The sequence below is a fragment of the Typopeltis vanoorti genome, chromosome 23 (genome assembly GCF_054136105.1).
Source record: "Typopeltis vanoorti isolate ZY-2024b chromosome 23, IOZ_Tvanoo_1.0, whole genome shotgun sequence".
NCBI classification, from domain to species: domain Eukaryota; kingdom Metazoa; phylum Arthropoda; class Arachnida; order Uropygi; family Thelyphonidae; genus Typopeltis; species Typopeltis vanoorti.
In genome coordinates, this window is record NC_143571.1 from 48,186,644 (window position 1) to 48,211,931 (window position 25,288).

General features: G+C 36.6%; 1 protein-coding gene across 1 annotated transcript in view; it reads right to left on the reverse strand.

Moving 5' to 3' along the window:
• Positions 1-6,780: 6,780 nt before the first annotated feature.
• The window catches only part of LOC150093826 (2-aminomuconic semialdehyde dehydrogenase-like), a 76,693-nt gene continuing 58,185 nt past the window's right edge, over positions 6,781-25,288 (reverse strand). Inside the window, exons 8-9 of the mRNA XM_090412982.1 lie at positions 16,090-16,299; positions 6,781-7,153 (exon numbers count right to left, since the gene is read on the reverse strand). Of these exons, the coding sequence (XP_090269108.1) occupies positions 7,004-7,153; positions 16,090-16,299 (360 nt within the window). The 3' untranslated portion in view covers positions 6,781-7,003. The remainder of the gene's footprint in view (positions 7,154-16,089; positions 16,300-25,288) is intronic.

Here is a 25,288-nt window from a genome sequence, read left to right on the forward strand (position 1 = left end):
TTTGGAATTTTGAAGGTGAATTATTTATTATAATTTCTGTTCTGGTTGGGCTGATGATGGCCTCATAGCGCTTCTTTAAGTTTCCTTTGATACCATGTTTGGCAAATTATTAATTACGAGAGGAATCTTTATATGGGTTTTTTCAATTGTTAGGTGAGTTAGCCAATCTCATAGCAGGTTTTTTCTCCCGGAAACTTGGGTTTTTCATCCTGTGTGCAGGCAAATTAGCCATCAGAACACAAGCAATTTACAGATAAGAAATACTGTTGGTGGTGGGCAGTAGATGGCATGGATGGTAGTTGTGTGTAGTGGGAGAATTATGTAGTAGGGGAGACAGTCAGATGTTTGTGTAGTGTAGTGGAGATGAGTAGAGTGCCCTCTTTCAATGAGTCCTTGGAGGTGTTACGTAATAATAATAATCTATTAATTATTAATACTTTCTGTAGAATGTTTCCTTTGCATGATTAGAAAAGCCCATTTTGCCTTTCTAATCTTTTATTCTCTCTAATCTTCTCTAAACTGAATGTAGTATTTATATTAATCGTTTTTAATATTAGCAGGGAGCCAGTTTTAATTGTATACAACGAGATGTATGTATATTTAATTGGTTAACTTTTTGGGTAGAAAAATGGTATTTATGCTGGGGAGGGCATTGGAGTAGCTAATTTTATAGGGGAAAATATATTTGAAAATATTTATTTTCAAAGCACCCTGATTATTTTTTTCTTTTTGTTAATAAATTTCTCAACTGTTTATTATTATTATTTTTGCATGACATCTCCATGGAGTTAGAACAACTACAGAATAATATATATATAATAATTGTTAACTCTATGTGTTGATTTTTTTTTAGTAATTTTTTTCAACTGTTTATTATTATTAATTTTATGTGACATCTCCATGGTGGCAGAAGACTTTCTGCAGGAAGTGCACCCTAAATATCAATGTGTTTCTCATATCACATCTTAAAATTTGTTTGCATTCTCACACTGGTAATGTATTCCAATTGTCCACCATTCTCAATGTAGAAAAATAAATTCTTGTTCCTATTCATCATAATCTTACGTAATTTCCACGGTTAGTCTCTCATTTTCATTTCTTTGATATTTGAAAAATTATTATAATATCTGTCTTGTAAGTTTATCATCAGTAATTTATGCCTCAGTCATATCACTCTTTCTTTTTTCAGTTTACTAGGCTCTGTAGTTTACCCTTCGTCAGTCTATCTTCTAACTTATATTCTGCACATCTGAATTTACCTTACTTGCCTGCTTCTGCACTCTTTCTAAATTTGCTATATCAGCATGAAAAATAAGTGATGAGATCTCTGACCAGTAATCCAGGCAAAGCATTATGGATTACTAATAATGCTTTGCCTCGATTATTAGTAATCCAGGCAAAGGATTACTTTGCCTGGATTACTAGGTTATCCATGATAACTTAGTAATTTCATGACTTAGTAATTATGAGTTGTTCATCACATCTTCAGAATTGCAATACCCTGTTCTGCTATCACTCTATGATCCTTTATCACTTCCAGTTTTAGGATCTCCTTCTAACCAATCCATCTTTGAATAAAGTGTGGAACCCTACTGAAATGCTAAAATAAAATATTAATGTTAGGATGTTTGTAAGGCAGGAAAAATTTATTATTATTATTACATAGCACCTCCAAGGAGTCCAAGGACTCATCGATGGAGGGCACCTACTCCACAACTCTTCGTCACCACCACTCAACTACGTTCATCATCTACACCAACACCATCTACCGCTGACCACCATCACTAGTATTTTTCACAAACATCAATGCCCACGGTGGGATTCAAACCCACAGCCTTTTGGCTGAAGAGCTCGGCCAGCCAGGCCGGCATTATGTATGGTTAAAATCTGCCATGATGATCACTCACTTTGCACTCGCCAGACTGATCTGCCTAAGCATTCTCCTGCCCATCACCATCTCTGTTCCCTAGCTTATAGCAACATCTTACTAAATATGTCGTCCTACTGGCCTGCAGCTCACACCGTACACTTTCAAAACTATTAGTGCCATTTTCTTCTAATTTCTCCACTCTGAGAGGACTCGACTCAACTCAACTCATCACTTATCATAACTAGCACGCTGCTACCTCATTTCCTATCCTACCAAAATATGCTATACCCTTCTACTTCTATTCCTGTCATGACATCATCTGCTGTCAACCATATTTCACAGGTTCTAATCTTCAGACAAGCTGCGCTATCAATACCACCAATTCACTTCCTTTATTTCTGATACTCCTGGCATTTTCTTCACGTTGGAGGCTTAATGGATTGTATACAGCACTCGGAAAGGATTAAAAACAGAATATAATTCTTCCTATATTTCGTCTCAGTCAATGAGACATCTTCAGGGATTACAAAAAAACTAATGTAATATAAAAACAAATAACAAACAATACCAAGCCCAATTCAACCATATTTGTTAAGATTTGGTTGATTCCTGAGAGCTGCTGCTGATTCTAAGAATAGTTTTTCTCTTTTGAATTTGCTGTGGTGGAGCATGTTGGTTTTTTTCCATGAGATCCTGTGGGTTGTACCCAAGACATGGTCAGCCAGGCCTGACTGACCATAGTCGTGCTTGCAGATGTATGACTTATGTTCCTCCAGGCAGATAGTAGCTGATCTGCCTGTCTGTCCAAAGTATGCCAGTTTACAGGAACAGGGTACTTTATAGACTCCAGGCACTGAGACAGGAGGGAGCTGATCTTTTGTATAGCAGATAAGGGTAGCAAGTTTGCGGTGGGGCTTAAATACTGTGTTTAGGTTGTACTTTAAAATCTTGGCTATTTTTTTCAGATGTGCCATGGATGTAGGGTGTGGTGACGGCATTTCTAAATAACACAGACATATTGGTAAGCTTTGACATCTCCTCATTGTTTACCAATATTCCCTTAATTGATACCTTAACACTCTTAAAAAATGTTTTTCCTTCTGACATCTTAGGTCTCCTTTCCTTTGCCATCTATTCTGGTTATTTTTCTCGGAAGAGCAAAATCTATAAGCAGATAGAAGGAACCGCCATGGGTTTCCTCCCTCTTACCCCCTCTTGCCAATTTTTATATGGAAGATTTTGAAAAATGAGCCATAGACTCAGCCCCTCTCAAACCTTCCATCAGACTAAGTATGTAGATGATGTGTTCTCTATTTGGCCTCATGGTCCAGACACATTAGACGCCTTCCTCGGTCACCTCAGCAGCCTACATCCAAGAATCCAGTTCACAATGGAAAAGGCAAAGAACAATTGCTTACCCTTCCTAGACACCTTAGTTATACGCCATCCCAATGGTACACTTTCCTTCACGGTATATAGAAAACCCACACGCACAGGCAGATACATCCACAAACGCTCCCACCACAACCCTGCTCAGCAATATGGCATTATTAAAACTCTTACCAAGAGAGCCCACAATCTTTGTTCCAGATTCCAGAACTGCCCTTACAACTGAGCTTGACCACATACACAACATTTTCCTCTCCAATGGCTACAACGATCACAGCATTAAAAAAATAATCAGGTCCTTCCCCATTCCCCAGTCTTCTTTTCACAAAGAGTTTAGAAATGCCATCACCATAACCTACACACAGCATTTAAGCCCCACCGCAAACTTGCTACCCTTATCTGCTATACAAAAGATCAACTCCCTCCTCTCTCAGTGCCTGGAGTCTATAAAGTACCCTGTTCCTGTAAACTGGCATACTTTGGACAGACAGGCAGATCAGCTACTATCCACCTGGAGGAACATAAGTCATACATCTGCAAGCACGACTATGGTCAGTCAGGCCTGGCTGACCATGTCTTGGACAACACACAGGATCTCATGGGAAAAAACCACCATGCTCCACCACAGCAAATTCAAAAGAGAAAGACTATTCTTAGAATCAGCAGCAGCTCTCAGGAATCAACCAAATCTTAACAAATATGGTTGCATTAAGCTTCCTAAGATTTGGGAAATGCTTATCACCAGAGGTCCCACTTTACATTCCAGGCCACCTACAACTGCCATGAGAGGGCGCTCCACCTAGATAGGACTTTAGTGTCACCCAAGTGGTTGGGCTTGGTATTGTTTGTTATTTGTTTTTATGTTACATTAGTTTTTTTTGTAATCCCTGAAGATCTCTCATTGACTGAGACGAAATATAGGAAGAATTAAATTCTGTTTTTAATCCTTTCTGAGTGCTGTATACAATCCACTAAGCCTAAAACATGATATCCTCACAGAAGATGATGAATGGTGATGTGTTAGAAGTGAATGCACAGGATGTATTCTGAATACAGAATACACTAAATGTCAGTAAGGCAAGGGGACTAGACAGAACTTCACCATATTTTTAAGGGAATGTTCTGCAGAAATGACTGTGCCATTAACTTGGCTAATGGCATGTAATGAACGTCTTACAATGGGACAAGTTCCTGAAGAGTGGAAGGAGGATAAGATATTCTATAGTTGTTAAGAACTTGTATATAGAATTGGGCAGATCAGAGCAATATTATTTATGCAGGCAAGCATGGATTTGTTAAAGGGCACTCTTGTTTTTGCAATCTGGTTAACTTTTACAATAGAGCAGCAGATGATGTTAAGGCATACGCTGCCATTTTTTTGGAGTTTTCAGTATCATACGAAATCCACTTGTAACTATACGAAGGTTACAAGTGGAGTTCCACATGGATGAGTACGAGGACTATTACTGTTCACAGGAACTGACTACAGGAAGATGTTAAGTTGTTTGAAGATGATGTGAAATTTGGGAGGGTTATTATTAATAGTGCTGATGTTTTGGCTCTTTGAGAGACTTGGATGAGCTGGAATGAATGTTTATGGCAGTCTAATGCAACTTAAATGTATAAAGATTTTAAATTTGAAATCCACAGATGAGATGCTTCATACTTACTTGGTGGAGGAAGCTAGTGATCTTGGGGTAACTGTAGATAGAAATTTGAAGTTCAGAGGACATATTGCAAAGGTTGTGAAGACAACTCAGAGAATTCTTGCAATATTGAGGAGAACATTAATCTTGAGAGATAAAAGTGTGGTGGCTCCATGGTATAAAGCTTTGATCAGACCACACCTGAATTTTTATGTTCAGATCTTGTCATCCAGATTTAAAGGGGATGAGGTAGCCCTGGAGAGACAGATAATAAAAAATGATATCAGGAGGACTGTACAATGCTGATTATGAGGACATGCAGACTGTAGAATTTGGTGGATTGAAGACAGAGGGTAGAATATGATTGAGATATTTAAATTGTTGAAAGGTTATTATTATATTAACACTGAGAAGATGGTAGAGTGAAGGGAATAAACAAGGAGTAAATGGTGAGAAGTAAGTTTTTTTCATGGAAAGTGGAGGAGCATGGAATGCATTGTCTGAGAGGACGATGAAAGCCAAATGGTGGATCTTTAAGGAATGGTATGATAGACTTTATATTGACTAGTGTTGACCTCTCATAATGAGTTTTATGACTCCGTGGAGGTCAAGAAAATAATAATAATAAAAACCGAGATCACTCAATTTTTACATGATAATCGTTTTTGCCCTGTTTCTAGTCATTCAAGTCATTGGGGGTATTTTAGTCAGCAGTAGCTTATATCAGATGTTTTCAGTTTTGCTGAAATTTAAATAAATCCTATCATAGCCATTCCCTTGATTTATTTTCTCATTGCCTCTTTATAAAAAAAAAGATAGCAGGTTTGTCATAATTAATCTCCGTTTAATGAAATCACATTGCTTCTTGCTCAACAAATGACTCCACGAAGGATATCCAGGATGATGTAATTCCTAATTCTGCACATGCGTTATCATTTTACTGCAGTTTCTTAACCTCATATGTAGGTGTGATGTTTTTTTTAAAAAAAATCTCCTACTGTATCAAACATGTTTAAAACAGACTGATTCACTACATAATAAACTATCAAAAAAGTCTTGATCGAAGTCCTTTAAGCATAAGTCCCTGTTGTTATAAGTAAACTTTACTACAGAGAGTTTACTATGTTTTCACTGTAGTAAAAAGAAAAAAATTCATTTGTATAAGGTTTGTATAATTTGATGAGACTTCATATGGATTACTGGGCACAGATTTGGTCACTGGGTTTTCATGATGATGAGGATATGTTAGAAAGGGGCCGAAGAAGATTCACAAAGGCAGTCAATGGTCTTTGGAATGTGGAGTATGAGGGCAGGCCGAGAGAATATAAATTGCAAAGCCTAGTAAATAGGAGGAGGAGGTAGGAGAGATATGATTGAGACATATAAGGTAATCAGGGGTTGTTATCAGGTTGACTTGGGAGAGATTTTTCATAGAATGGGAAAGGGAGTAGAACAAGAGGCCATCCCTGGAAACTGTATAAGGAGGGTGTGAACAGAAGAGTGAGGAGTAGGTTCTTTACATGAAGAGTGGTTGGTGAGTGGAATGCATTGCCTGACTGTGTTGTGAATGTGGACACATTGAATCAGTTTAAGGTATGGTTGGATGAGCTTTGTGTGTGTGTACCTCCCATGATAGTCTGACTCCATGTAGGTCAGATGTTAATAATAATAATAATTACAGATAAACAATAAATAATTAATTGTAGATAAACAATCAAAGTCTTAATTGTGAAGTCACTTAGGTATAATGTTGTTCTAAATAAGCTTCACTATGGATAATTGACTGTATCTTCTCTGTAGCACTAATAAGACTAACTGGTCTATAATTCTGTACTTTCTGCAGTATTGTTTATTATATAAATATACTTCATCATATAAAGTGGATTGATTTATTTGAAATCAACTATACTTTCTTTATTTTTATTCTGAACATGATACTGTATATAATCATGCATTGAGGATGATAATGACTTTGAGATCTCACATAATGCATTGTGACAAAAACAAGACTGTTATAATATACGTAGTTTACACATCACTAAACCAATATCATACAAAAATTAATGCAATGTGCTTTCTTGCAGTGTAGTATTATCATCTAATTATATTTAATGCCAATAGTCTTCTTCTCTGTATAGAAATCTCTCGAATCATCTAAGCTTTCTCTTCCAATTCCAGACATCTTCATTCCACCAAAGGGCATTTCAGGATCTATTTCAAGCCAGCAGTTAGCCCAAACTGTGCCAGCCTTAAAGTGAAGAAACAAAGAAAAGTAAGTAGTAGTTCAATTAACTTATTCAAACTTTTTGATCACTCAACTGACCATAATGGATGTAATACATCAATATATCCATATATATATATATATATATATATATATATATATATATATATATATATATATATATATATATATATATATATATATATATATATATGTTAAAGATACCAAGCAATCTTATAAGCTCGGTTTTTTAATCCTTTTTCCCAAGTAAGCATACAGACAAGTAAGTCAAGTTTGTGGCTGCACGTGGTGCAACTTGTTGCAAAGGTGGAGTAAGTTCTGATCACTTTCCTTAGAATTTTCCCCTGATGCAAAGCACATTTCCTTGCAGAAATGTATGATGCTATGCATTAAGGTAATGGTCACTACCCATACCGGTTTCGACCTTTATTGAGGTGTCGTCAGTGTGAGCCAGACCTAAAAAATGCCAAGGGTGAAGTAATACAGAGCTTATAAATATTTTACCTAAACAAGTTGCCATAAGGTGCTTTGACCTCATTAAATAAAAATCTCAGGATGAGAGTAATATGTAGAAAGTTTTTTACCTTGGGTATATATTATGTTAAAGATACCAAGCACTTTTCTAAGTTTTTTAATCCTTTTTCCCAAGTAAACAAACAGACAAGCAAGTCAAATTTGTGGCTGCATGTAGTGCAACTCGGTGCAAAGGTGGAGTAAGACCTGATCACTTTCCTAGTGTTGCACTACATGCTGCCGTAAACTTGACTTACTTGTCTGTTTGCTTACTTGGGAAAAAGGATTAAAAAACCTAGCTTATAAAATTCCTTGGTATCTTTAACATAATATATACCCAAGGAAAAAAACTTTCTACATATTACTCTCATCCTCAGTTTTTAATTAATGAGGTCAAAAACACCTTATGGCAACTTGTTTAGGTAAAATATTTATAAGCTCTGTATTACTTCACTCTTGGCATTTTTTAGGTCTGGCTCCCACTGACGACACCTCAATAAAGGTTGAAACCAGTATGGGTAGTGACCATTACCTTAATGCAGTGTTTTTCAAAGTGTGGTACGTGCACCCCTGGGGGTACGCGAAGGGTCGTTAGGAGGTACGTGGCAATTTTCAGCTATGCATAATTAAAGGTGTCATTATATTTTTCAACAAACAGTGCAATGAGAGACAACCGGGATAAAACGACACTAACTAATGAATCACATCCCCTCTCCAACAGAAACTGCTATATAGACCAAGCAAAACCATATGTTGCCGGTGGAACATATAGTTTTGCTTGATACCACCCCCATTGTTAACGTGTTAAAACTAAGAAATACATAGTGAATGTGTTTTAGATATTATGGAATTCGGTTGAAGGGAATTAGCATTTCAACTCAACTGTTGGAATGCTAATTTGTCTTTGGTTCGTGCGATCTTTTGTTAATACTGCACCAATTATATGCAGTTCTTCGCTGCTCTACATATCTCAAGTCTTGTAAATTACTGGTAATTTTTGAAATAATTGAAATAATGAGAAAGAAGATGACACTATTTGGGTAGATGACTTTGACGATGCACACAAAGAAACTGTTCTCTATGCCAAAAGTAGTGATGGCGAGTAGGAGCTTCTTGGTAAGTCACACCATTTTCAGTTTTTTTCTGAAAACTTTAGTTTCCAAAAATTCCCACACATATCTCACAACACGATTTTTTAGCTTTAATTTTGGGAAAAAAGTTAGGATTCTATTCGAGTAAATACAGTATTATTTTTAGCTTTCAAATTCTTACGTATGGATCATTGGTTAAAGATTGGATTTATATAACCCCCAAAAGAGAGCAATATAGCAAATACAAATAGCTGTAAGAAACAAGAAAACGTTGTTGATATTGCATCTGGATCAAATGAAATTGATGAGTGTGTCGTCTGACATCTCTAGAGAACCAAAATTTAAAAATAAATAATATTTTTTGTTTAGAAATTAGATATTTAATTTTAATTAATATTTAAATTAATTTATTAATTTTAATTAGTTAATTTTTTAAATTAATTAATGAATTTATTTTTTAATTAATTATTTAGGGGGTACTTGGTAATAATGAAAATTTAAGAAGGGATACACAGATATCTGAAGTTTGAGAAACACTGCCTTAATGCATAGCATGATACATTTCTGCAGGAAAGTGATCAGATCTTACTCCACCTTTGCAACAAGCTGCACTACATGCAGCAAACTTGTTTGTTTTGTTTGCTTACTTGGGAAAAAGGATTAAAAAACCTAGCTTATAAAATTGCTTGGTATCTTTAACATAATATATACCCAAGGTAAAAAACTTTCTACATATATATATATATATATATATATATGTATATATATGTGTGTGTGTGTGTGTGTCCTTTTTTTTTTTTTTTTTGAATAAGTGAAAAACTGGTTTATTTTTTTAGGGTTCTAGGACCGGTACTCTTACTCTCTAATTTGTATATTAGTGATACAGAAAAAGATTTCAGAAGGGGATATTCAGCTGTTTGCTCATGATGCAAAACTGGGGAGGGCAATAGTTGATTAACGTGATGTAAATATCCCAATGCTGAATGATTTAAATAAATTGCCATTGTGGGTGAAGAATAATGATTGTCAACTGAATGTTGCAAAACATGAAGTTATATTACTTCAGGTTGAAAAGGTTACATACCAGATATCATATTGATGGCACTGTATTGTAGGAAATTGATGAGGCTATGGATTTGTAGATATTGGTGGACAGAGATTTGATGTTCAGAGGACATGTTACAAAAGTTGTCAAAATAGCTCAAAGGATTACTTGGATGTTGAATAATACATTGATGTCAAAGTAAAGATGGGTTGGTTAGTATTCCTCTTTATAAGGCTATGATTTGGTTGCATCTTGAATACTGTGCATAGATTTAGTTATCCCAGTTTCTTGAGGATCAGGATGCAGTGGAGAATATCCAGAGATGAGTAATCAATTTGGTGATGTCTGTGGAGTGTTTCCTTTGAGGATAGACTGAAGGTAGGTTTTAGTTGATAGGCAGAAAAGATAAGAAGTGATAGAAACTTATAAGTTACTATAGGAGTTTTGTAAGATTGATACAAAAGAAAATTTTGAATATTATTAATTATTATTAACACCAGATCTCCATATGGTCAAAAGACTCATCGCAGTAGGCAAACAATGTTACATATAAAGCCCATTGCACCATGCTTTAAACTCATTCAACGTATCTGTATTCACCATCATGTCAGTCAGAGTATTCCACTGACCACCCACTTCAATGCAAAGTACTTACTCCTTATGCATTTAATTCTTATTCTTCCAGTCTACAAATTTTTTTTTTTCCACATTAACAACACTTTACCAACTTAAATGTCTCAATTATATCTCCTCTCTTCCTCCTATTCACAAGGCTTTGCAAGCTACATTCTCTCAGGCTGTCCTCTGAACCCTTTCGAACATATTATATCACCATGAAAACCAGGGAACCAAATCCAGAAGTAATCCATACAAGGCTTTATACAATGGAACCAGACCCTCTTTATTTTTGCAAGGTAAGGTTCTCCACATCATTGCCATAATCTGATGTGATGTCTTCACAGTTTGTGCAATGTGATCTACGAACTTCAGATCCTTGTCCACCACCACTCCAAGATCTCTTATCTCCTCAACTTCTGCCAAGTGTATACTTCCATCTCATTGTTACTTACCAAATTTCAGAACCTTACACTTGGCAACAATGAATTTACAGTCCATACTGTTGATGGATTCATGCATTCTATTCAAGTCGTTCTATAAGGCCCACAGCATCTACTTGTTTTTTCATCACTCTCCCCAGTTTTGCATCTGCAAACAGCTGTATATCACCAGTTAAACCTACCCAGTATCATTAATATACAAATTAAGTAACAATGGTCCCAAAACTGATCCTTAAAGCGATATATATGATAAATAGACAGAATAGTAGGGGTTATCACGCCTGGAAGTTTTGCAAGAGTGTGGTTAGTAAGGATGTGCAGACTAGACTTTTAGCCTTGGATAGTGGTGAATGAGTGGAATGGATTGCCAAAAGTAGTTGAGTGTCCTGACAGTGAATGAGTTTAAGGATAGGTAATGTGTGTATAAAGGTTAATGTGGATATTCTGCAATGCATCACCTGACTCCATGGAGATACCCATATAATAAAAATAATTTCTTCTTGCTTGTAATAATGCAAGAAAGAATTTAGAATACAAAAGAGAAAATTAACATAACTATTGAATGTTAGACAGGTCATTGTAATTGCTTTGGAGAAATATAGAGCTGCAACTTTTTCTTATAGAAAAATATTAAACTAGGGTCAAAACTGTATAATTGAGAGGAGACTTCCACATAGCTTTAAAAGGAATGTGGAGAACTGAATAGGGCTTCTGACCTAATGTTCAGTCCTCACCTTTTCGTGGTGCACCCTGTTAGATATCTACCTGGATAGTGAACAAAGAAAGATGGGCTGACAATTTGGGATTTAGCCAACCAAACTGTATTCTTATTGGCTTAAACCACAAATGTTTAAGATGGTACAACATGGCAGAATTTCATGCCGGCTGGGGGTATCACCCAGTTACGCAAAGTCCCCCCATCTGAATGGCAAAGAATTGAGCTGGCTGAGGAATTGGATAACTACCAGATTGATATAATAGGGGAGACTGAAACAGAAAAGACAAAAAATTGTGAAATCTTTCTAAGCAATAAATACAAAATATTATATTCAGGAAATAACAGTCAGGGAAAAGAAAGAGTAGCTATAGTATTCAACACTAAATATGAGGCTAATCTTCTTGAATGGCAGGCAATATCAAGTAGAGTAATAATGTGGGAAAATATCAGAATGGGGGAACGGCGCAATTGAGACTTATTTGTGCCTATGGTCTCACAGAAGGTTCTACTAAAGTAGAAGTGGAGGAATTTTTTGAGACCTTAGAGAAAGCAACTGATGGTCCGTGTTGGGGATCTAAATAGCAGAGTACGGAATGATTGTCAGATATACAGAAATATTTTGAGAAAATTTGGAGAAAAGAGCAAAGCTAATAATAACGATAAATACCTGTTGGATTTCTACTCAGGACATGGACTGTTTATTACTATCACAATGTTCCAACATAAAAATGTGCATAAATTTACATGGAAAGAAGAGACTTAACTGTGGAAAGGTTACAGAGGCAGATAACAAAGATGTTTTCAGCACTATACAATGTTAGTTATGAGGATCAGCTGAGGGAATGTGGACTGCAAGTTTGGTAGATAGAAGGAGAGGTGATATGATTAAGACTTTTAAACTGTTTAGAGGTAATTACAGGGTTGAACATTGGACAGTTGTTTTGCTTGGTGAAACAGCGTGAAGGAGTGATAACAAGGGGCCATCCCTGGAAGTTACAAAAGGAAACTGTGTGTAAGAGTGTGAGGTGTGGTTTCTTTGCATGGTTGAACTGTGTAATGCATTGCCTGATAGAGTGGTAAGAGCAAGAATGGGCAATGAGTTTAAGCAGTATGATAGACTTTGTGTTTTCCTAGGAAAGACCTCCCATGATGAGTCTCTTGCCTCCATGGAAGCCTGAATAATAATAATAATAATATTGAAAAGAAAAACATGTAAGAAAGTTTTAAAGCGAATAAAAGCTGAGAAGCTTTCAGATATGAACTGTAGACTAAAATACACAGACATCATTCAAGAAAAAATGAAAGAGTTTGAAAACAGGAACCAAACCTTGGAGATTCAGCGGCAACACTGAAGAAAACATTGATTTATTCAGCCAGAGAAGCAAGTGGTGAGGTTGTCTGCAAGGATAAAAAAATTCAGAACTCCATGATGGATACAGGAGGTTAAAGAGGCAGTGAAGGAAAAGAAGAAAGCATATCGAAAGTTCCTGGTGAATAAGTTAGCTTGTGCTCTTAGAGAATAGAGATAAATGTAAGAAAGTTAAACACTGTGTAAAACTAGCTCAACAAAAGTCACTTTATGCATGGGAAGACTTTGTCAAGAACATAGAAAATGAATATCAGGAAGGTGGCAAGATATTCTGGAGATTGTTGAAGAAGCTTAGAAATGGAGGAAAAAGCACTGTAAAAGTGCTTTTGAATTAAAGATGATAAAGGTGACATGAAAATTGCAGAAAAAGATATCCTTGAAGTATGGAGTAATTATTTCAAAAAATTGCTAAATGAAACAATCAGTGATAGCACAGTGGTAAAAAACACTGACCAGATATGCAGTCAGGAATACATATCTATACTTGAAGTAGAAAAAGCCATCAAAAGTCTGAAATGTGGAAAGGTAGCTGGAGTAGATGATATTCAACCTGAAATGCTGAAGTATGGAGGTATAAAAATCTTGCAGTGGCTGCACTGCATAGTTCAGAAGACCTGGACAGATGGACAAATTCCAGATGACTGGAGTGTAGCTTTCATAGTACCCATATATAAAAAGAGAAATAAAACAATGTGAGAATTACAGAGGTATTTCCCTACTGAGTGGTAAGATTTATGCAAGTATACTTGAAAAACGGTTAAGAAGGATTGTGGAAGGGAAGCTTGGTGAAGCTGGATTCAGTCCAAATATATGCTGTCAGGATCAGATATTCACTTTATGACAAATAGTTCAGAAATCGTGGGAATATAACAAAGATCTGTATTTAGGTTTTGTAGACCTGCTAAAGGCATATGACAAGGTTCCAAGAGAGAAGCTATTCGAAACACTACAGTTATATGGGGCATTATACTTAGTCTTTATTTGAGTTGTAAGTCAGCAGTTAGAATTGAAGGAAGTACAGGAAGGTGGTTTAATGTTAAATCTGGTGTCAGACAAGGATGTACATTATCCCCTTTGTTATTCATTATCTATGTGGATCACATTATGAAGGAAAACTGTATTAAACCTGATATCAAAATTGGAGATGTGAATCTCACTCTTCACTTTATGCAGATATTGTTATACTTTTAAATAAATTCAGTACAATTCTGCAAGATTCCCTGACTAAATTGAATAACTGTTTGTAATAAATTTGGTATGAAAATCAGCAATACAATGAAAATAGGCAGAAACACTGAAAATATTAACTGCATCGTGAATGGAGAACCAATAGAAAAAGTAAAACGTTTCAGCTACTTAGGCACAATTTTTAGTGAAGACAGTAAATTAAATATGGAAATGATGACTAAACACTTAAGGAATTGACAGCATATACTAGAAATATAAATTAAATCAACTTTAATGTATACTTTCCAATATTTCGGCAACGTCACATTGTCATCTTCATGGGAACTTAAGATAAAGACACGTGCATGCAAGTAGTACATTACAGCAAATGAGAAACGAAGCGAGGAAGCTACCGTTTTTCTAAAGTCCTGATGGTGCTCCTGGCAGGCTATATTAGGTGTTGTTGGCCTTTGGGCTGAAGTTCTTCTGATATATGTTTCTCAGATTTGGGGCAGTCTCATGCATCCAAATTTGTTGAGGTTTGGCATGTTCCTAAGGGCTGAGGCTGATTCCATGAATAGTCTTTCATATTTGAACTTGCTGCAGTGTATTGCTATGGCTTTCTTCCACCTTATTCTGTGGCGAGCATCCAGAGCATCGGCTGCAAGCCCAGAATGGCTGTACTGGTGAAATCGGATGTAGTCCTTGTGTTCTGAGATTCTGATATTTGCTGCCCTGCCTGTTTGGCCAAAGTAGGACAATTTCTCGTTTCTCATTTTCTGTTATCATTTCTCATTTGCTGTTATGTAGTACTTGCATGCACGTGTCTTTATCTTAAGTTTCCATGAAGATGGCAACATGACGTTGCCGAAATATCGGAAAGTATATATTAAAGTTGATTTAATTTATATTTCTAGTGTACGCTGTCAATTCCTTAAGTATTTAGTTATCATGTTTAACCAGCATATAAGCCTTTCTACAAGAATAAATATGGAAATAGACAACAGAATCAGGTAGGAAATCAACTGAATAAATTTATATGGAATAAGAGAGAAATTAGTCAAAGCACTAAATTAGCTGTATACAAGGCAGTGTTCAAACCAATTTTAACTTATGGATCTGAGAGCTGGGTTAGAAATAAAACACTTGACCAAAGCCTAGAGACCACAGATATGAGAGTCCTGAGAAAGATTAGGGACATGAACAGATGGTATCAATGGCAGCATCATATTAAAAACAAGGATATTAGGAAAGAACTTGACTTTGTTAGCAGAACTGGAATGTGTTAGCAGAGCTAATCTCGGGTGGTACAGTCACTTAATCGGAATAAGAGAGCAAAGATTAGCAAAACAAGTGTTTCCCTATCAGGTTGGCAGGAAAAAGACCTAGATAGATTGATACAGTAGAAAGTGCCTTAGAAGACAGAAACATAAGATCTGATAATGTTGGAGTCTTGACGGATAACAGATTGATTTGGAGGAAAATTATAGATAGGAAGTTAGTAATGATGTAAGTTCTTCATATAGTACTATCATAATATCCTGTACACCCACTGAGGATACATATCAGGAATTTGATGATGATGATGAAATGTTAGTAGCGTATATTAAATAGTTTTTATTTATTTATATTTTTGCTTATTTGAAATCTTCATCACGAGGAACATACAGCAAAATGATAATTCTTTGTAAAACACTAAAGCGAAATACAGAGAAAAAACCCATCACTTATGCTTTTCTTATGTTTCATATGGAACATAAAACAGAAATCAAACAATGAATTACTGAGATATTTTCAGTTCAACTTTTTTGTACTTTGAATAGTGTATCTAATAGGATTTCCTTTTATCTTTTTTTTGCATTTTTGGACAAATTGTTATTGTTTATTTCTAAAGACAGAAGAAAAGGATTATAGATATTGTGGAAGGTTATAAGATATAAATTTTTTTTATATAAACTATAAAAAATATTATTCTTACTTCTATTTTAGGAGCAACTTCATGAATTCGACGTAAGCTCTCTGACCATACACATGCTGAAAGTCCATACTGAATACCATTAGCTCGTTGAATGGCTTCCTCTTGAGTATTAAATACTGAAACACAAGTTACTGGTCCAAAGATTTCTTCTTGCATACAGCGAGAATTATCTGGCAGATTTGTTAGAATAGTCGGTGCCAGAAAGTAACCCTAAAATACAAGAAATCAATTTTAACTTCCCTGATAATTTTGTTTTATATTTTTATATTAGCATAATGATTACTGTCAGCTTGGTTTGCTGAGTGGATAGCATATCATCTCTTCAATCATTGACTTTGGATTTGAATCCTACGATAGGCATGGATGTTTGTGAGGGTGTTTAGATGGCCAATGAATTTCACTGCCTGATGTTAACTGTCCCCCTGCTTATTTGAGGGCCTGAAATGGCTTGAAAAAATTCATGTTTGGTCTCTAGAGAAGGGTGATGGGATTATTATTTATCGTCATAGCCAGCCTGGTTGACTGAGTGGTTAGCATATCCACTCTCCAGTTGAAAGGCCGTGAGTTCGAATCCCACCGTGGGCATGGATGTTTGTGATTATCTGTGAAAATACTAGTGATGGTAGTGGGCTGTAGATGGCATTGGTGTAGATGATGGTAGTTGGTGGATTGAGTGGTGGAGACAGAGTTGTAGAGCAGGTGCCCTCTCTCTCGATGAGTCTTTGGACTCCCTGGAGGTGCCACATAATAATAATAAAAATAATCAGATCTCCATGGAATCATAAGTCTCACACAGAAAAGATCATTGAATTGTGCCAATCTATTCACTCGCCACTCTCCATGCAAAGAACCTTTTCCTCACTCTCTTGCTTACATCCTTCTTATACAGCTTCCAAAGATGGCCTGTTGTTCTACCTTTGTCTCCCTCTACTCTATGAAAAATCTCCTCCACAATAACCTGGCACACTAAAATTTACCTATCGTACTTTACTTTAAACTTTTTCACTGCATTAAGTAACCCACCATTATCCATGCAGAAAAAGTTCTCACTCCCATTCTTACAACATCCTTTATATAACTTCTAGTGTTAGCCTTGCATTTTCCTCTCAGCTGTTGCTTGTGCAGCATTTCTCCTACATCTGTCTGATAAACTCTTTCACTAACTTATAAGTCTGAATCATATCATCTCCTATCTGCTAAACTCTGTAAACCATACTGTTACAAAGTCCAAATTCCATAGTCCAGTTCTTAGTTTACTTGCTTCTTGGGGGGGGGGGGGGCTCTGTGGTGTTTTTCTAGCTCCTGAGATACTTAGGAGGACTAGATCACTAAAATATACACTGCTTTGAAAGAAGTCAATGGACCCCCCCCCCCCCCCATGGGCAAGGTGCATTATGTAATGTAATGTAATGGAGTCACGTCACTTGTTTGTACCAGTCTAAATTGAAAGAATATGATGCTCCCAAGTCAGTCCAACTGTGTCTGGGTGAAATGGCTGTGAGAAGGGAACTGGCAGAGTTTGAAAGAGGTATTGTGTTAGGATGCCATGCTGCAGGCTTATCTGTTCAGCAAATTGTTGACAAATTGGGTCATCCTAGATTAAAATTCAGCAATACCATACTGACATGAAGGCACAGGGAGTCAACTATAAGTGCTACCTGCAGTGGAGATGACACACCATGCTCACCAAACATGACTATAAGGTGCTACAAAGAATAATATGTAAAACCACTGTTTGTCGGCTGACACATAGAATGCAGAGTTCCAGGCATCGACTTGAACACAAATCTGCACAAAAGCATTCAGAACCAATGCTCACAACATGAGTTTCCATGATAGAACTGCAATATGCAAGCCCCACATTACATGAACCAACAGGCAGTGTTGTCGGTGCAAAGAGCGTTTACAGTGGGATGCTTGAAAAACTTTGCTATGGAGCAGTGAATCATGCTACATCCTCTACATGGATGGGTGTTGCAGATGCCTGGTGAATGTGTCTGCATAACCCCAACTATGAAATTCAGAGGGGGCAATGTGATGATATGGTCCTGGTTTGGCCTCAGACATCTGTTTGTGGTGCCATGAACATTGAACTCCAAGAGGTATCTGAACATTCTGAACAATGCAATCTTCCTACTTTGTGCAAGGCTGCTGCTGTTGTAACTGTATGGTTTGTGGACATGAACATAACCACACTTTACTGGCCTGTACAGAGCCCTGATCTCAACCCTACCGAATCTGTGGGATGAAATGGAGTATCATGTAAGGTGAAGGGATATCTGCCCCCCACAACAATCCAGGATCTCATTATATGCCTACAGGAAGAATGGCTCAAAATTCCCATTGATTGCTATCTTACACTTGTGGAATTTATGCCTTGTAGGATTATTGCAGTCATCACAGCAAAAGCAGGTCCTACATCTTATTAAGGCAGATGCTATGGCTTTGTTTCTCATAAAGCTATGGCTTTGTGAGCTAAAACAAAGCTTTGTTTCTCACATCTGCCTATGGTGTTCGTTGACTTCTTTCCAAGTGCGTACAAAGGCACAATCACCTTCTTATCCTGACTTTGAGTATCTTCTTCAATCTGGCTGCAGTGTTCTGGGCAACCTTCATAATATGCGTTTGTTTCCTAAATTTAAGTGTGCCTTTTATCCACTGTCATTCCACAGATCCCTTATTCCTTTACCTTTTCCAGTCACTTCACCCAATATAATAGATTGAAATATTTCTTCTGACCAAAGTGGAAATCTTTATATTTAACAACATGAACTGACATGTTCTAGTCATCTGCCTGCAACACCAGCCTGTTCAAATCCTCTAAAAGGGTCTTTCATATGGGATTGTTATTAATATCCCCAAATTTTGCATCATTCATATGCAAATAACTGAATATCTCCTTTCAAACTTTGGCTGGTATCTATCAAATCGATATCTCAAACACATTCATTTGCTTGCAAGTGTCCCATTTTCTTGATCAATGGTATTCCTCTCTCATATCTTTATCTTCCTGCTATCACCTTAGCACCGTCTACAGCAACCAGGATCAATTTCCCATCATCCTTCTTTTTTTAATTATTACATAACTAAAGAACTTCCTAAGATTACACATGGTTTGTTATGTCAGCTCTTTTGCTATTCCATTTTTTCTATTATTATTATTACGGGTATCTCTATGGAGTCAGTAGACTCATCGCAGGAGACCCAAACTAGCAAAACAATATCTGTCATATCTCTTCTTGAATTCATTTACAGACGAAGAGTTCACAACTAAGTCAGGCAATGAATTCCACTCATTCACCACCCTCCAGGCAAAAAACCTTGTTCTGACACCCTTGTTAACCACATTGTTCTTTAATTTCCAGGGATGACCTCTTGTTCTTCCATGTTCTTCTATGGTGTTTGTTGACTTCTTTCCAAGTGCATACAAAGGCACAATCACCTTCTTATCCTGACTTTGAGTATCTTCTTCAATCTGGCTGCAGTGCTCTGAACAACCTTCATAATATGTGTTTGTTTCCTAAATTTAAGTGTGCCTTTTATCCACTGTCATTCCACAGATCCCTTATTCCTTTACCTTTTCCAGTCACTTCACCCAATATAATAGATTGAAATATTTCTTCTGACCAAAGTGGAAATCTTTATATTTAACAACATGAACTGATATGTTCTACTCATCTGCATGCAACACCAGCCTTTTCAAATCCTCTAAAAGGGTCTTTCATATGGGATTGTTATTAATATCCTGCTATCACCTTAGCACCGTCTACAGCAACCAGGATCAATTTCCCATCATCCTTCTTTTTTTAATTATTACATAACTAAAGAACTTCCTGAGATTACACATGGCTTGTTATGTCAGCTCTTTTGCTATTCCATTTTTTTCTATTATTATTATTATTACGGGTATCTCCATGGAATCAGTAGACTCATCGTGGGAGACCCAAACTAGCAAAACAATATCTGTCATATCTCTTCTTGAATTCATTTACAGACGAAGAGTTCACAACTAAGTCAGGCAATGAATTTGAATTCCACTCATTCACCACCCTCCAGGCAAAAAACCTTGTTCTGACACTCTTGTTAACCACACTCTTCTTTAATTTCCAGGGATGACCTCTTGTTCTTCCATCACTATCACACAGCTGAAACATATCCCCCTGCATCAATCCTATAAAAACCTTTCAGTAATTTAAATGTTTCTATCATATCCCCTCTTCTTTGCCTATCAACCAACCTCTGCAATCCACAAGCTATCAATCTATCAATGTAGGGAGCATTTTTACATCACTCACCAACTTAGCCACCCTTCTCTGAACCCTCTCCACAGCCTCCTCATCTCCAAGGAATCCAGGTGACCAGAGCTGAGCACAGTAATCCAAATATGGAAGTATCAACGTTTTATAAAGGGGAATAATAGCCTCTTTATCTCTGGATGTCAGTGTGTTCCTCAACAACCAAATAATCCTATGTGCAATCTTGGACACCTTAGCAATGTGTCCTCTGAACTTCATCTCCCTGTCTACCAACACCCCTAAGTCCCTAGCCTCATCAATCTCTTGGAGTACTGTTCCATCAATGTAGTACACAGCTGGTAATCTTTTAATCCCAAAATGCATGACTTTACACTTTTCCACATTGAACTGACATCCATTACCTTTTGCCCATTCTACCAGCTTATTTAAATCATCCTGCAAACTTTCAACATCAGCTTGATTTTTTATTGCACTACCCAACTTTGCATCAATTTAGTCAGAGAATCTTGCAGACTTGTAGCGGATTTATTTAGAAGTATAACATCATCCGCATAAAGCAAAGAGCTGACATTAACATCTCCAATTTTGATATCAGGTTTAATACCACATTCCTTCATAATGTGATCCATATAGATAATGAATAACAGAGGGGATAACGTACATCCTTGTCTCACACCAGATTTAACATTAAACCATCTTCCTGTACTTCCTTCAATTCTAACTGCAGACTCACAACTCAAATAAAGACTAAGTATTGCTTGATATAATGCCCCATTGACACCATATAACTGCAGCGTATTGAATAGCTTCTCTCTTGGCACCTTGTCATATGCCTTTTCCAAATCGACAAAACTTAAATACAGATCTTTGTTATATTCCCATGCTTTCTCGACTATTTGTCGTAAAGTGAAGATCTGATCCTGACAGCCTCTATTTGGCCTGAATCCAGCTTGTTCTTCACCAAGCTTTTCTTCCACAATTCTTCTCAACCGTTTCTCAAGTATACTTGCATAGATCTTGCCAGGAACACTCAGTAGGGAAATACCTCTGTAATTCTCACATTCAGTTTTATTTCCCTTTTTATATATGGGTACTATCAGAGCTCTACTCCAATCATCGGGAATTCGTCCCTCTGTCCAGGCTTTCTGAACTATGCAGTGCAGCCACTGTAAGACTCTTATACCACCATACTTCAGCATTTCTGGTCGAATATCATCTACTCCTGCTGCCTTTCCACATTTCAAGCCTTTGATGGCTTTTTCTACTTCAAGTATGGATATGTATTCCTGACTGCATGCCTGGTCAGTGTTTTTTATCACTGTGCTGTCATCACTGCTTGTTTCATTTAGCAGTTTTTCAAAGTAATTACTCCATACTTCAAGGATATCTTTTTCTCCTGTTTTCATTTCACCTTTATCATCTCTAATTCCTTTTACAGCACTCTTTCCTCCATTCCTAAGCTTCTTCAACAACCTCCAGAATATTTTGCCACCTTCTTGATATTTATTTTCTATATTCTTGCCAAAGTCCTCCCATGACTTTTGTTTAGCTAGTTTTACACACTGTTTAGCTTTCTTACATTTGTCTCTGTATTCTGTAAGAGTAAAAGCTGACTTATTTGCCAGGAACTTTTGATATGCTTTCTTCTTTTCCTTCACTGCCTCTTTAACTTCCTGTGTCCACCAGGGAGTTCTGATTTTTTTATCTTTGCACACAACCTCACCACATGCCTCTCTGGCAGAATCAATCAATGTTTCCTTTAGAGTTTGCCACTGAATCTCCAAGGTTTGATTCCTGTTCTCAAACTCTTTCATTTTCTTTTCAATAATATTTCTGTATTTTAGTCTACAGTTTACATCTGAGAGCTGCTCAACTTTTATTCGCTTTAAAACTTTCTTACATGTTATTCTTTTCAATATGAAATTCAATTTTATCCTGCTCAAGACTAAATAGTGATCACTTCCAATTTCAAATCCTCTGTACACTCTGGTGTCCTGCACCAGGGAGAAAACATCACTATCAACAATAACATAGTCAATGAGACTTTTCTTATTCCTAGCCTCTTCTCTCCATGTGAATTTGTGCACATTTTTATGTTGGAACATGGTGTTAGTAATAACCAGTCCATGTCCTGAGCAGAAATCCAACAGATATTTGCCATTATTATTAGCTTTGCTCTTTTCTCCAAATTTTCCCAAAATATTTTTGTATGTCTCACAATCATTTCCTACTCTACTATTTAGATCCCCAACAAGGACCAACTTTTCCTTTTTCATTGTGTCAGTTGCTTTTTCTAAAGCCTCAAAAAATTCCTCCACTTCTACCTTAGTAGAACCTTCTGTGGGACCATAGGCACAAATAAGTCTCATTGTCCAGTTCCCCATTCTCATATTTGCCCACATTACTCTACTTGAGACTGACTGCCATTCAAGAAGATTAGCCTCGTATTTTGTGTTGAATACTATGGCTACTCCTTCTTTTCCTTGATTGTTATTGCCTGAATATAACATTTTGTATTTATTGCTCAGAAAGATCTCACCAGTTTTGGTCTTTTTTGTTTCAGTCACCCCTATTATGTCGATCTGGTACTTATCTAATTCCTCAGCTAGCTCCATTTCTTTGCCATTCAGGCTTCTTACGTTGATAGTACCGATCTTTAACTCTGGTGATGTTGAGTTGGGGTTTGTTTTCAGATTTGTTGAAATTGAATAGCTGTTGTAATAGATATGGTATGAAGGTCAGCAATAAAAAGACAAAGACAATGAAAATAGGCAGAATCATTGAAAATGTCAACTGTGTTGTGAATGGAAAACCTGTGGAACAAGTAAAACATTTCAGCTACTTAGGCACAATTTTTACTGAAGATGGTAAACTAAATATAGAAATAGACAACAGAATCAGCAAAGCTGGTATCGTGGGAAGTCAGTTGAATAAATTCATATGGAATAAGAAAGAAATTAGTCGGAACACTAAATTAGCTGTATACAAGACTGTGTTCAAACCAATTTTAACTTATGGATCTGAGAGCTGGGTCAGAAGTAAAACACTTGACCAAAGACTAGAGACCGCAGATATGAGAGTCCTGAGAAAGATTAGAGGCGTGAACAGATGGCATCAATGGCAATATCATATTAAAAATGAGGATATTAGGAAAGAACTTGACATTGTCAGCATCCAGGAATGCGTTAGCAGAGCTAATCTCAGATGGTATGGTCACTTAAATAGAATGGGAGAGGAAAGATTAGCAAAACAAGTGTTCTCTGCCAGGTTGGCAGGAAAACGACCCAGAGGAAGACCAAGATATAGGTGGATTGATACGGTACAAAGTGCCTTAGACGATAGAAATATAAGATCTGATAATGTTGGAGTCTTGACAAGTAACAGACTGATTTGGAGGAAAATTGTAGATAGGAAGTTAGTAATGATGTAATTTTTTTCATGTAGTACTGTCATATCCTGTACACCCCTTGAGGGTACATGGCAGGAATTTGATGATGATGATGATGAACTTTGCATCATCAGCAAACAACTGTATATCTCCCTGTAAGCCATTTCCTATATCATTTATATACAAATTAAACAACAATGGTCCAAGCACAGAGCCCTGAGGCACACCACTGGTCACCTGCCTCATCCTGGACTCGGCTCCTCCATACACCACCTTCTGGTATCTCTCCCTGAGCCATTCTCCTATCCATATCACCAATTTAGTATCCATTCCCATCTGCTCCAATTTGCGTAACAGTGTTCCATGGGGTATCCTGTCAAAAGCCTTAGCAAAATCCAGAAGTACCACTGTGTAGCCAGTTCCTTTGTCCAACTCAGATGTCATTCTATTATGAAAAGTTAATAGATTGCTAAGGCAGGATCTACCTTTAATAAAACCATGTTGGCCTCTATAGAGTATCATATCCTGATCCACCCATTCTTGAATTTTGTCTTTAACCAACTTTTCCAATACTTTTACTGCTACTCCTGAGATGGTGATTGGTCTGTAATTAACTACTGCAGTTTTAGAGCCACCCTTATGCAAAGGAACCACTTTGCCTAACTTCCACTCCCTAGGGACCATACCAGAGTTCAAACTTAAATTAAATATCCAAATAAGAAGGGTTGACAATTCATTTGCACATTCACGCAACACCCGAGCTGATATTCCATCTAAGCCTACAGCAGTGTTTGCATTTCAATTTTGCAATATATTAAATACCTCTGATTTCTTAGCTTCACTTCTCACATTAGATATTGCTACAGATACAGAGATATCCTCACTTGAGTGATAGACTTTTGAAAAGTGATCACTCAGTAACTCAACTATTACATCTGATTTTGTCACCTCAATACTATCAGCACCCACTAAAGTTATCCTTCCGAAGTCATTCTTCCTTTTATTTACCTATCTTATCATTTTTTTTCTATCTTAGTCTTGCCAGTGCTTTGTATGCTTCTGATAACTAATATAGCTTCTGACTACTTCCTTGCTTATATCCCTTCCCCCAACTCTGTTTCCTCTACAGTTTCTGTCTGATATCATAATTTATCTGCTTCACATTCACTCTGTGTTTATTATAACTTAAATTTCATTGCTTAGAATCTTTTTGAGTTTTTACCATTATTTTTTCTTTCCTTGGAAAGGTTTTTTTTTAGTGTTTACATCATTGTTTATTTTTACTATGTTATTCTCTTATTATGTTTATGACTTTAACATACAGAACACCACATTATCGCATTTGATTTCGGACAGAATGGAAAACCTTTTGTTATTTCTCTAATGTATCAAGTGCCTTGATTATAGCACTTTTTTTCTTGGTACAAAAAATAATTTTTTAGAAACTTAATAATGGAATGCAGTATGTATATTCATAATAAAAATACAGTAGACACTACTTATTGTGATCACTTTGGGACAGTTGCTTTTCGATAACAATAACTCTCATAACATT